Here is a 13432-nt window from a genome sequence, read left to right as displayed (position 1 = left end):
GTAAATGCTCTTGTGCATTCACCATATACATTCTCTTTGCCTCTGTGTATAATGCAGTTAAGATAATTCTCTTTTTGTAGAGCCTGTGCCAACCCCACTCAATCTGGAAACTAGTGAAGTATCCACTAACAGTTTCAGAGTGAGGTGGGAGCATCCAGCGTCTGATGTTGTCCTATATAGACTTTCCTGGACTTCTATGACAGATGGGGAAACAAAAGAGGTCAGTTATTATCTTTTATATCATTTTTTAATCTGTTCTGTTCTACTTACATTTTATTATCTGTTTTATTGTGTCCAAATAATAGCACAGATAATAATTTCAGAATGTGGACCAATACCTGACTGCTAGTACAGTATGTGTTATTGTGTACCCTATTAAGGGAGGTACATTATAAATTTGCCTTTTACACGAAAATGTACTTAATATGTTTTCAAAAAAGATTTGAAGCTAGAAGGCAGCATGGTGGCTCAGTGGTCAGCATTACTGCCTCATAGTGTTGGGGCCCTGGATTCAATTTCAAACTTAGGTGTTATCAGTGAGGGGTTTGTATGTTCTCCCCATATTCACTTGGGTTTCCACCCACAGTCAAAAACATACTGGTGGGTTAATTGGCTTCTGGGACAAACGTCCCTCGGCGTGAGTTTGCAAGTGCCTGTGTTTGTTTCTATGTGCCTGCACCGAAATTTGCTGGCATCGCACCCAAGGTCTATCCTGCCTTGTGCCAGCTGGTTTCTGGGATAGGCTTCAGCTCCTCCACAACCCTGAATAGGGTGAAGTGGATAGAAGACGGGTGGATGGAATCTCACCCCTACATAGTCAGGGTTTACTGATCATTCAGTAACACATGTTATTTGTTCTCTGGAAGAGCTTGATAACAGAGTAAAAATCAGGCCCAAACTTAGATAAAGAAATATTGATTAATGATGCTTAACACTAACATGCAACAGATACACTATACAATTACCCCTTAAAGACGTATAGTATATACAGAATTCTCCCTTTATAATCTTAATACACACAACACTTACAGCACCCACATCCAAATACATAAAACAGATCCTAACCAGAACTCAGTCTCTCTCTCTCTCTAAATTGATTCTCACAAATGAATGGGAACCATTTTCTGAAACAGCCGATCTAACACTAAATATAGAAGAGAGGTTTTTGGTCTACGGATTCCACAATCCACAGTGTTCAAATATTTTGGAATTTTAGAATTTCTAAATAAATAAGGTAGTAAGGTTTCGACTCCAGTACTCTTTCAACATTCAGAATACCTGGATGGAATCTGATTTCGAATCTGATTGGAAAGAGGCGTCCTCACATGGCTTTCTGATGAAGATAAGGATGATGGATGGATGATGATAATATCTGTTCTTCTTCCAGTCCTAGCTTTGTTTTCCTCCCCTTTCTGTATTTATCCTGTGACCTTAATCCTCCCTCAGGGAGACTGCCGTAATGGCCTCACTAAGAATGTTTTGGTTGCTCTTGAACACTTGTGTTTTAATATGGCTGATTTAATAATTAAGCACCGAATTAGTTTTACCCAAGTTAATTATTAGCTTGTTGTAATCATCTGTGTTTTCCTCCATGTTTACGTATCTCATGACCCAAGGACAGTTGCATAAATACAGCAGTACAATACCCTTTGTCTCAGGCCTTCAGAATAAGGCAATCAAGATGGGAAATGCAAACAAGCAAATCCCAGCTGAGACTAGGCTGACCCCATTTACTGTAACAAGACAATACCATCAAATCTTTAGACGTATTTATCATGTGCTTCTAGTACTTCTTCTGTTCTAATATTATTTAATAGGAACCTTTTGTTTCCTCAGCCTGAGGTATGTTGCCATTTTCTATCTTGGTAAAAACCTCAGTGAACTATTCATTTAATATGTCAGTCATTTCATTTATTTTTCATCTCATGTTTTCTATGTTTGTGAGTAGTACCCCAAAATATTACAATTTCTACTTCATACGATAATGTGATATTTATTGATCTTTTTTAATATAGACCTTTGTTTTTTGTAAAAGCAAAGGAATTAACCATTTCTTTGCTGTTGTAATTTGAAAAATCTTGTATTATTTAATTTAGCCTCCATTGATATATTCTTTAATATCCTTTTTTTTTTACCTGCACATGTGCTCCTTTTGTTGAACAGGATTCTCTTATTTTTTTTACATTTTTTTAAAGTGTATTATTTTTCCATATATGTATCTTAACTGATTAATGAAACCCTTTAAGTGACTACCCTTTGATTTGTATTGTGTGCTTCAGCTTTAAACTGTAGCCATCCATTCTCTGCTATCTCATTCTAATGGTATTCTGTATCAATTAATTATAGTCTCTTGTTCTGAAACTCTACCTGCACAGTTTCAAAATATACTTCAAAGTCTATGTATATTAGAATCATGATTATCTTGTTTGTTTAGACTTCATCTATACAGACATCCCCTCTAGTAGGCTTTTGTTTAAACTAAGAAAGCAAGCTTTAGCCATGTCTACCACTTCATGTACTGCTGTTGAGATCTCTGGTATTTTTTTCCACCCTAATGTGAGAAGTATTTAATTTTCAGATTAAGGCAATCAAGATGGGAAATGTAGACAAGTTTCCTGGAAAGTTCTGTATTGAGAGTAAGAGAGAGATGAATTGAGGGTAACACCAGGGTTCCCAGCAGACCAGAAAGGACAGATTTATAGGGACGTACTGTAGAAAGGGATTTCTCAGTAGAAGTCAGTGAAGAAGAAGAAAAGGGGATGTTTAATTAGTTTATTAGATACAATAACAAAGCAGCTACAATCATCTAGTAATGCCTTAGTTGAAGCTACTGTTGATATGTGTGAAGACATTTTTGACATGTGAATGTCATGTGAAGTCATTTGTCAGGAAGCTGTTCTGTGCTTCAAGAGTGGTGCAAGACGTCTCAGGAGAGCATAAGGTAAAGCAGTGTGTGGTGTGGTGAGAGAAACATAGCAGTCTCAGTGCCAGGCCTTGGGGAACACCTCTAGATAGAGTATGAGGTTTGAATATGAGGAGTCACACCCTAAAAACCCCACTGCTGTTTGGCTTTGTAGCATTTCTGCTGAACTGTTCTTCAGTGGTGTTAAAATTAGATGATAAATTAATTACTTTTATACTTGTCTGTTACAGATGCTTTTAAATGGATATTCGAATACCTACGTCTTGAACAACTTGCTGCCAACAACTGAATATGAGGTGTCGCTGTCCGCTGTTTTCAGAGATGAAACAGAAAGTGATGCTGTGGCTGCTCTGGAGACAACATGTAAGAAATAATCTTTTCTTTTCTTCTGTAATACCCAAATCCAAAGCTTAAATTGCTTTTCTTCCTATTATAAAAACTCATAAGAATGTTTAAATATTGTGTAAGCTGTTTTGTGGTTCAGTGAGGTGCAAAAGGATATTTGCAATGAATTATTGTAACTTAATTAAGTTTAATGTTTTTGCAAACTATGAAAAAGGTTTCAGTTGTTCTTTCTTTGCAATTGTCTTCTATTCTTTTAAAACAAAAATGTTGCATACAATTCAAACATGGAATATTAGTTTTTTTAATGGTGACTACAAGCATTACTGTCCCTCTTACAGAAGACAGAACTTCTTTTCAAACCGGACTCAGTTCATAAGTAAGAATTAGACAACATGAGGGTATCTGTGCTGTAAGGCATCTATTCATTGGATTCTTTGTTATGGGACTCAAGCACATTAGTTATGAGACAAACTCATGAGATACACTGTGGCTCACTGTAAGGAAGAGAGGTTGGTAGTGCAGTTGTTTCTGTTACCTGTGCTTCCACGTTATCATGACAGTGTCACACTGGACAGGACATCTGTCTCTTAGGAAACAGAAATCAATTGCAAGCCTGACCGGTATTCTTTGTTGTGAATTTGTCTGTCAAGGAAGCAGTGGTGTGCATGCTAAAAGCAGTTGCAGCACAGGTCTTGCAGTGAGCCAGGAGAACTTTCTGCGTTCCCCTCACAGAAACAGCGTTATCACACCTCTTGTGAGCCCCCCTGCCCAAACTTGTGAAGCACAAGCCCTCAATCCCGGTCCTGGAGGATCTTGGTGTCTGAGGGCTTTCCAGATCTCTTTGGAACACCAGCAACTTGAGAGCTAGGAGAAACTGTTAAACTGCTCTAATTAAGCCAGTAATAAGCTGATTCAGGGTATTTTAAGAGCTCACGTAGACTGAAAAGATGTAGGCTTTGGGCCTCTAGGTCTAGGAGTGGAGACCACTGCTAACAGGCAAGCTGTGCTTGCTGTCAGAGTTGTCAGGAAACCTATCTTTTGAATCTCTCAGTACAGGCATAATTGTTTTATGATCTTAGTTAAGGCTCTGGACATCTAACTGGTACATTGTAGGTTGTGGGTTCAAATCAGAGGGGAGATGCTGTTATTCCCTTAAGCAAAGTACTTTATTCAAATTGATCCATTAAATCCCTTGCTGTATAAATGGATACTCTCCTGGTCAATATTGTAAATGAGAATTTGCCCTCTATTGATTTATCAGCCCTGCATTTAGGGTGTTTCATGCCTTGTGCTCATTTTTTGCCAGTACTGTATATTCTCTGACTCCCCTGCGACCCTGTATTGAATAAAGTGGTTAGACAATGGATGAATGGATGGAAGATTTAACTGCTTTAGTATAAGTGTATTTTATTTGATATTCTAAGATACCTAGACAGAAAAAAAGCAATTTGATGTTCACTGAAGGGAATTAAAATATAATACTTGTTGTCTCATATTTATATTGATGTCTAACGTTGATTCCCTTTTCCCTTAGTGACAATGACAACCACCACCGCTACCACAACAACCACAACAACCACAACAGGTAAAGAAAAACCAAAAAGCTTTTTGTCTTGATTCTTGATTCAAAGATTGAGGGTGCATGTCAGTCAAATGACAAAGAAAAAGTCATTTCCACTATAGGGAAAGTTTAACTGTCTTTCTCTTATATTGTGTTTTTAAATGGTCCATAAATTTATTTTTTGTCGATGGTATGACTGTTGCACCGGGCCCGACAGGGTGTTGAAATGGGCTCAGTGAAAATTAGAGTCAATGAGCCAGGATATGCAGCAATCAACAGAATTTATTCGATGAGAGGACTGAGGACTGAGGACTGAGGACTACTGAGAAATACTTCTGAGAACCTGAAACTGAGACAAACTCAGGGCAGGATTAGTGACTCAATGTCTGAGCTCTGAAGAATGATTCCTCAGGGCTTAAATTCTGTGCGATGTTCCCTAATTGGCCTGATAGGCCCGGCCTGATCTCGTTGAGGTTGGCCCCAGTGAGTCTCTAGCATGTGCAGAATGTGCATTTGCAATTGATGGAGCTAATGCAGCAGTGCTGGAGCACGTTGGGGGATAACAATGACAACCTGTAAGTGATGTTTAGGATACTATTCTTTTTGCCTCCAGTTGTGCGCAATGGAGTAAGAAACTTGCTCGTAGACGACGAAACCACCTTCAGCATGCAAGTCTCCTGGGATATTCCTGACCAGAACGTGCGCCAGTTCAGGGTGTCCTACGTCACTCTGAGGGGAGACCGCGCTGAAGAGGCGGTAAGCATGGTCTGTGTGGTTCAACTACACTTCGCTGAGAGCCTTGGGAGGGGGCGGCTGAACGGCGCTGCATGAAATCCTTATTTGGATCGAGCTGTCCAGGAGGGGTAACGTGCCACTAATCAGTCAGATTGTCATTCTCTCGAAGAAAAGGTGATTGGTTTTTGTGCTGCCTTCCCCAGATGGAAAAGTCGCTAGGAACAGAAAACCTCATTGAGGGGTCTTTCTTTACAAACTACATCTTAGATTATGGTGCACACAGTCTGTCCACATGGCATCAGTTGACTGTGTCTTACCATCTAGATCATGCGTTCAGATTACAGTTGTGATGATTGAAGACTGTAAAGCAACAAAGGTCAGTGTAAGAAATCCCGTTTGTGTATGTACGAAAGCAGATCAGGACAGAAGTATAGAAAGTTTGCATACAAATACAAACATTTAAATGAAGTAGGGCTCAATTAGACTTTAATGGATAGCCTTTTGTTACCCTGCTTTGATTTTAAAAAACAAATATTTTATTTTTACATGCACAGTAATGTACAAAGTCTCAGAATTTAAACTGATTTCCATTAGCCATTTTTTTCTCAAGATAAGATGCTATATTTTAACTTTTCCATTCTTCAACATTTTCAGAGAAAACAGGTCAAATATGTATGTAATTTGGCAACACCTTAATATCTATAATTAAATATAGATATTATATTTTGATAAACCTGTAACTTTAAAGTAGATGTAGAAATTCAGTTTTCTAGTCTTCAATTTTTGACATTTATTAGACCAAGTACATTTCTTTAACCTCTTTTGGATAACTGGAATCAAATAAAAGATGGAATTGCTAATAGGGCTTTGCTGCTGTACTAATCCTGCCCTGATCAGAAGCAGTGTTGTAAGGTAACATGGGTCCTCTCAGGTTAATATGCCATGCCTGCACATGTGGTGTGCTACAAAACTGGTGATGAATGTTGTAAAGCAAATTAAAATAAGTGCTGGTGCCAGCTTCATAATTGCATGCTTTGCATTTTTTATGAAATTTGCAGCTTACTATAAAGTAACGATTGAATTACCAGTTGTAGAAATATTTAGTTCATTACCCTTTGCCCATTGCTTTGAATCTGGTCTCATTTGTCTGCATTAGTGTTTTGCAATATAAACACAGTCAGGACCACTCTTAGAGTGACAGCCCATTATAAGTTAAGTAAACAAGAGCTACGGTATGTTGTCTCTAGTTTGATTGGCATCCTCATAGTTTTGTAATTACTTTAATCAAATTAGGAGCAAATTTTGTTTCAGAATAGAAAAGACAGTGAGATTGTTGTTAAAATGATCCATGTAAGCACACGTGAAAAACTTCTCAAACATCTATAACATACAGTATATAACATTCTCAAACACATGTATGGCATTCCTCTGGTCATGGATAACCAGTAGAGCTTTATATTTAAATGTAAAATGTATATACATTACAATGTATAGATGTAAAATCTGACCAGCAGAATCATTCCATTTTTTCCGATGCTACTGGCCAAATAATCCGAAATCATTACCTAATGCCCCAAATGATAAAATACACACTTTATTTAGAGAATATTAACTATAATTTAGCATTCTGTGTAAAAGTCATTTGCAGGTTTCAGCACCACAGCTCAGGTGGACAGCTCCTAAAACTGGAGTTGAAGCAAAAGGACAGTCCAGTAGCAAAATGTGACGATTAAGGAGTTGTGCATTTAATTTAGGCACTATGATATTTTCTGTCATATGGAGAATATTGATTGAATGGATTCTAAATAGTTTATGAGGAATACATTATAAATATTATGCTTTCAAGTAATCTGAGATTTAATCAGATTCTATACAGGTTAGCCTTTAAGTGACAGTGCCATTTTCAGCTGGTAACACCAATGAGTTCTTTTAAATGAGTTTCTCATGTGAGACACTGTCTGTTTGTCATTTTTGTGAAACATTTGGATAGATTTGAAATCTGAATAGAGTTAAGGGCAGATGGATCTGTTGTAAGTACAATTCTTAACATATGCATTATATTTATAGTAATGTTTGCTTTATTGTTGTATTAGATTAATAATATGTTGCTCCATAAGACATGTTATTGAGTTCAAGGATTTGCCAGTAATCTTGCCACCAGTTCTGATCACTTTGTTCAAATTATTTTTATTCTGCGAGGACAAGACACCATCCAAGTTTTGAAACAGATTAGAATGCTCTGAATAAAACGAATAAAACATTGTGCTTTCTGATTAAAACTCCTTAATGTCCTTAAAAAATACAACCTTTATTGTGCATTTAAATACTTTGCCTCGGTGATTATTGTCCAAGTCATTTCACAGTCCCACAGTGCCCACTTATTTGTATTCATTTACTTTATCAATATTAGTTCCATTAATAATTACAGGGAACGTGGGAATACAACAATTATTTCTAAAATCATATAATACCATTATCTTTGTTCTTTTTGTGCTTAAAAACAGTGACTTATCCTGACACTTATTTAAAAAAAGAATGATCTCATGTCTGTAACTGTTTCATCATTGGTCAAAAGACCAGTCACAACAATGTCATGTGCAAACTTAGTAATCAAACCGTTGTTATAGTGGCTTACACAATCATTAGTATACAATGTGAAAAGCAATGGGGACAGCACACAGCCTTGGGGTACCCCATGCTTGTGCTGATGGTGAGAGACTTCCCCAAGCTCACTTGCACCTACTGTCACCGATCAGCAAGAAAATTGTATATCGGCTGTGTAAGTATATGATGTACAGTCGTCCCATACCTAAAAGCTTCACTACCAACCTGTTTGCTTGAATAGTATTAAATGCCGATGAAAAGCATTTCCAGCAGAAAGTATGCGCATATACTGTAGCATGATGGAGTTTGTAAATGCTTGTACTGTACCCTCGAGTACTGTAGTTTTTTGGACATCCTGCTATTCCATGTGTAAAAGGTTGCAGTGGGCAGAATTTCTTATTCCAGAAAATGCAAATACTATTCGCCAACAGCTACATCACCCTGCAGCTCTCAAATGGCTACCCACTGAAGCTAAGCGGGGTTGAGCCTGGTCAGTATCTTGATCAGAGATCTCCTGGGAAGCTATGGTTGCTGCTGGAAGAGGTATTAGTGGGGCGCCCACCCTGTGGTCTGTGTGGGTCCTAATGCCCCGGTATAGTGGCGGGGACACTATACTGTAGTGGGCGCCATCTTTCAGATACGGCGTTAAACCGAGGTCTTGATTCTCAGTGGTCGTTAAAGGTCCCCGGGCATTTCTTGATAAGAGTAGGGAGTTATCCCAGTGTCCGGGCCAAATTTTCCCCTTCTGCCTTTACTGGGGCCTCCAAATTGTCCCCCTGTATGATTGGCTTGCACTGGCCCTGCGATAGACTGGCGCCCCGTCCAGGGTGTACCCTGCCTTGCGCTCGTCGCTTGCCGGGTAGGCTCTCAGTGGGGGTATGCAATGAGAGTTAAAAAGGCAATATATTTTCAGAATGCAACAGGCCACAGAGAGTAGGGTAAATGTTATATTCTTGAAAAAATACAGCTACCAAGAATAATATTATTTGTTTTGCATTACAACATGCAGTTTTGGTGCAAACAAAGAGTCATCTACTGTAACTAAATAAACTTTTTGAACCCTATCCAAACCCTATAATTGGCTTTAGAAAATTACAAAGCTCTGAAACTGTTATTGTTAAAGCTGTTAATGATATCAAGCTAGTCGATTGAGATTCATATCATACTGTAATTCTCAGTACTGCATTCTGTACTCTAAATCATGATATTTTACTTAAGTCATTTAATGAGTTTCTTGGCATCTCTGGGTCTGGCTCTTAAATTGGTTATTTAAATTCTTTAAATCCCACCATGTGGAAGATCAACATTTTATTTCTCTTGGTGGTTTGAGTTTGGAGGTTGGGTTGGCCTCATACTGGTCCTCTGCTATTCAGATTTTCCATTTCCCTTTCAAATTACATGGTCTGAATGACCATTTCTACTGTATGTAGATGATACTCAAATTTATGTCCATATTAATCCTGACACCAAATTATCTGTTTCAGGAGATTACATACTGTATGTGACATAAAAACTCAGATGACATAATATTTTTGGTATCTTAATTGCAGTCTCAAGTGAGGTCATATTATTGGGGTCCTCCCATAATTTATGTAAAACTATTGCTGTAACATTGTAAACTGATGGCTCTGTGCTTGAGTTTATGATCCAAAATGCAGAATTCAGGGGTAGCCTTTGTCGCTGGATTGACCTTTGAACCTAATGTGCAGACTAATGTGCAGACTTTTACATGTGAGAAAAATTGTCGGGCTATGGCCTATACTTCTGTGCCTGATGCTGATAAATGGATTCATGTTTTTATTCTTTCAGGAATTGATTGTAGCATCCTACTTGTGGGAGTATTGGAAGTTTAACAGTCAGAATCCTGTTTAGGTTGCTTGCATGTGATCTCATCACACCTTGGCATCCATGCGAAGGCTCCCTGTCCACCTTTAAGATGATTTTAAAATTCTTGTGCTTACTTTAAGGCTATACAGTACATTACATGTCTTCATAGATTTTAGATGATTTATTATCTCTTTACTCCTCTCTTTGCTATCTTCATTCAGCTGTTTCTGGTTTGCAATCTGTTACATTTATTCATCTCTACACTCTAGGAGAAACAGGGTCTTTTGTTGCTACTTCCTGAAGGTCTGGAACACCACCCCAAAAGAAATCAAGGACTCAGTTACATTGGGTGCTTTAAAGTATAGCCCAAAACATACCTTTTCCTCACAGGTTATTTGGGATTGATTTCCTATATCAATATTTTATGTCTTGTAATTTGCTTTGAGATGAGGCACTATATAAAGTAAAGTTCATTATTATTTTTGTGCTTGACTTGATTGGCTTACTGTCACATTTATTACAGGGAGCTGTTCAAGTGTGAGTATAAATGGTCTTTTCTTGTGTAAGTGGAGGAGCTTTGACAGGGTGTGGAAGAGAAAAGTATATACCTTTCCTACCTAACATTCTCACTTTTTCTTTGGTCTTCCTTTCCCCACCCCTCCGACGTAAAATAAATTATAAAATTTTTAAACAACAGCCAGTTAAAGGATCATGAGTTTACAAACATTTAGTTACTGCTTGTTGGCACACGCCCTTGTATTAACATGAAAGTATAACTGATTGGACTTAGGTCTCAACATGTGTACATAGGCAACAGAACAAGGCTGGATTATAACCTTATGAGTTATTCTGCGAAACCCAGTAATTTAATACTGTTTTTTGAAACCGTACCTTTTTCTGGGAGTCATATTTTGAAGTCCTTTCATCGTGCCTTTGACTGCAGCAGAATTCCACAGGACTTAATGAGTGCAAATTGCTTTTCAGGTCCTGGTTCCTGGCAGGCAGAATAGCCTCTTACTTCAGCCCCTGCTGTCTGACACAGAGTACAGGGTTACTGTCACACCTGTCTACGCAGATGGAGAGGGCACCAGCATGTCATCTGTTGGCAGGACCTGTAAGTGTGTCTCAAATATGACATCCTACACCAGGCTTCCCTGAGTCTCTTTTGACAAAGCCTATTCAACCCTGTGCGATGCAGTATATACTGGTGAAAAGCAGCTGTAGAACAGTCCAGAAAAAAAATGTTTCTCTTACCCAAAATAATCTTAAACTAGAAAAAGCACTATATCTTCTATTTTTACTTCAGTTGTCAATTACCACAATGCTGTTTTTCATTTCATCTGCTCCTTCTGACCACACCAACCTGAACTTTTTCTTCTAAATGTTGATTGGGATTGGAGAGAGCTCTAAAATCAAAGGAGTGGTTCTCAAGGGAGAAGAAGGAAGGAGAAAATTTATCCTGCTAAAATGCAGTAGTATAAATGCTTCATATTCAATAGCACTTTCTACTACCTTGGTAATATTCTGCACAGAATCCACAATTTACTTCTGCTCTTATTGGAGCTAGTGCAAAGATGACCTTAAAAACAGGTGGTAGAAATGTGAAAACCTAGATAACATGAAACCTCATTTTAAAGAGAGTAACTATTGTGACTTTTAAATTAGTGTTTACTTTTTGAATATAAAGACATAAATCTGTATTATTTCCATTCTATATTTATACTGTATGTCCTGTATTTCAATGAATGATAAGATGAAAATAATATGGGAATGGTTTTTCTGTTGTCTCTGTGTTTGACACACTCTTCTTCAATATGAAATGTATATTCATAATGAGTTGCCCCTCTCTTCTGGCAGTGCCACTGTCAGCACCAAGGAACTTGCGCGTGTCTGAAGAATGGTACAATCGATTTCGCATCACTTGGGATACTCCCCCTTCACCCACCATGGGATACAGAATCGTCTACCAGCCTGTCTCCGGTGCGTAAAGGCCATCTCTTTGCATAACTTTGGAGATAGCACTGTGGATATTTCATCTGCTTTCATTTAAATAAGAATTCAAATTATATTAAATTGAATTTACACATTGCATTCATTTTAATGCGTTAGTGTATATTTCTGAAGGCCATTTTTTCTCACAGGAAACTTATGTCATTTTTTAAATCATTTTGGTTTCCATGGAAATCTCATAAAAACATCAGAATGAAGAAAAGTGTGTGATGGGTTTCCTGCATAGGTTTAACTCCTTCTTCAATGTCATGTCTTAGGGGGGAGGGATATGTTTTGATTTCTTTGTAATCTTTCAGATCAGAACCCATTTGTCTTGAGGTTTTTCTTTTTTCTGGTAGTTATGCTAATGTCATTTTCTTTTTTCTGAGGCAGTAAGGTGCTTGGAAGATTTTGAGATGCACAGAATTTCACAGAAATTAGGTCTTAAGTATCTTGTTCCTATAGCCCCAGGACCTGCGCTGGAGACTTTTGTCGGAGATGATGTCAACACAATGCTGATCCTGAATCTCCTCAGTGGGACTGAGTACAGTGTAAAAGTCATCGCTTCCTACACAACTGGCTCAAGCGATGCCCTTTCAGGAAATGCCAAGACATGTAAGAATGTTAATAATTTCTTATTCTAGTTTTTCTATTTTATTTTGACCTGTGAACACTAGTGGATAGGATTATACTTGAATATACCAGTGATATTACAAGACATATCAACACAAATTATTTCAGGACATGCAAAGTAAAGTTGTCTCAAAAATGGAAATTTCTGTGTATTTGTGTTGTACTTTTCTACTTATTTAAGGGAGAGCCTGTGTGCTAGAATTTGATTTACTTTTCATCTATGCAATCTTAAAGTTCACATATTATTTAAGTGTAATAATATATGCATGCTCAGCTGCCTCAGCTGTTATTCGTACCCTTTTCGAATGGTAATGAAAAGTTGATTGAGCTTGAAAAAAACACGGTGTATATTAAGTATTTTTTCATATCAATATATCAGAAACTGAAGACTTAAAATACATTTCAGCATTGCAGATTTAAATATGGTCTGTGAAAAACAGTGACATTATTTGGCCTCTTTTCAATGAGTCAATGAGTTGATATTTAAAAAACTTGTTCCTTACTTGTCACGTTGAAGTGGAACTTTCATGAGCTCAACCTTGAACTGTAGTCTTTAAGGATTCCCAACTGTTAGTTGATTTTAGCCTTAGGTATGAGATTAACCCTCAAACAACTTTCTTGGCTCCCATATTTGACTAACTCTTTCCTGCACCCTGTTCCACATGGTAAGGCTATTTTAACCTTAAACTACTTGTTGATGAACACTAGTCTTGTTTTACAGAATTTATTATAGCCATCACTACATTATATGAGGTCAGTCATCTTTTGTCATAGGCCTTCAGACAGTTCTCTAACTTTCCTTATGGTAGTATGGT

General features: G+C 37.6%; 1 protein-coding gene across 2 annotated transcripts in view; it reads left to right on the top strand.

Moving 5' to 3' along the window:
• The window catches only part of col14a1a (collagen, type XIV, alpha 1a), a 106427-nt gene that overhangs the window by 37860 nt on the left and 55135 nt on the right, over positions 1-13432 (top strand). For both annotated transcript variants that reach the window (XM_069194910.1, XM_069194911.1), the window contains exons 16-22: positions 81-220; positions 3154-3286; positions 4803-4853; positions 5443-5585; positions 10980-11109; positions 11853-11975; positions 12450-12599. In XM_069194910.1, coding sequence (XP_069051011.1) covers positions 81-220; positions 3154-3286; positions 4803-4853; positions 5443-5585; positions 10980-11109; positions 11853-11975; positions 12450-12599 — 870 coding nt within the window. The remainder of the gene's footprint in view (positions 1-80; positions 221-3153; positions 3287-4802; positions 4854-5442; positions 5586-10979; positions 11110-11852; positions 11976-12449; positions 12600-13432) is intronic.

This window comes from Lepisosteus oculatus, chromosome 10 (genome assembly GCF_040954835.1).
Source record: "Lepisosteus oculatus isolate fLepOcu1 chromosome 10, fLepOcu1.hap2, whole genome shotgun sequence".
Taxonomy (NCBI): Eukaryota; Metazoa; Chordata; class Actinopteri; order Semionotiformes; family Lepisosteidae; genus Lepisosteus; species Lepisosteus oculatus.
Note: the sequence above shows the minus strand (reverse complement) of the source record. Positions and strands in the feature narration are given on the sequence as shown.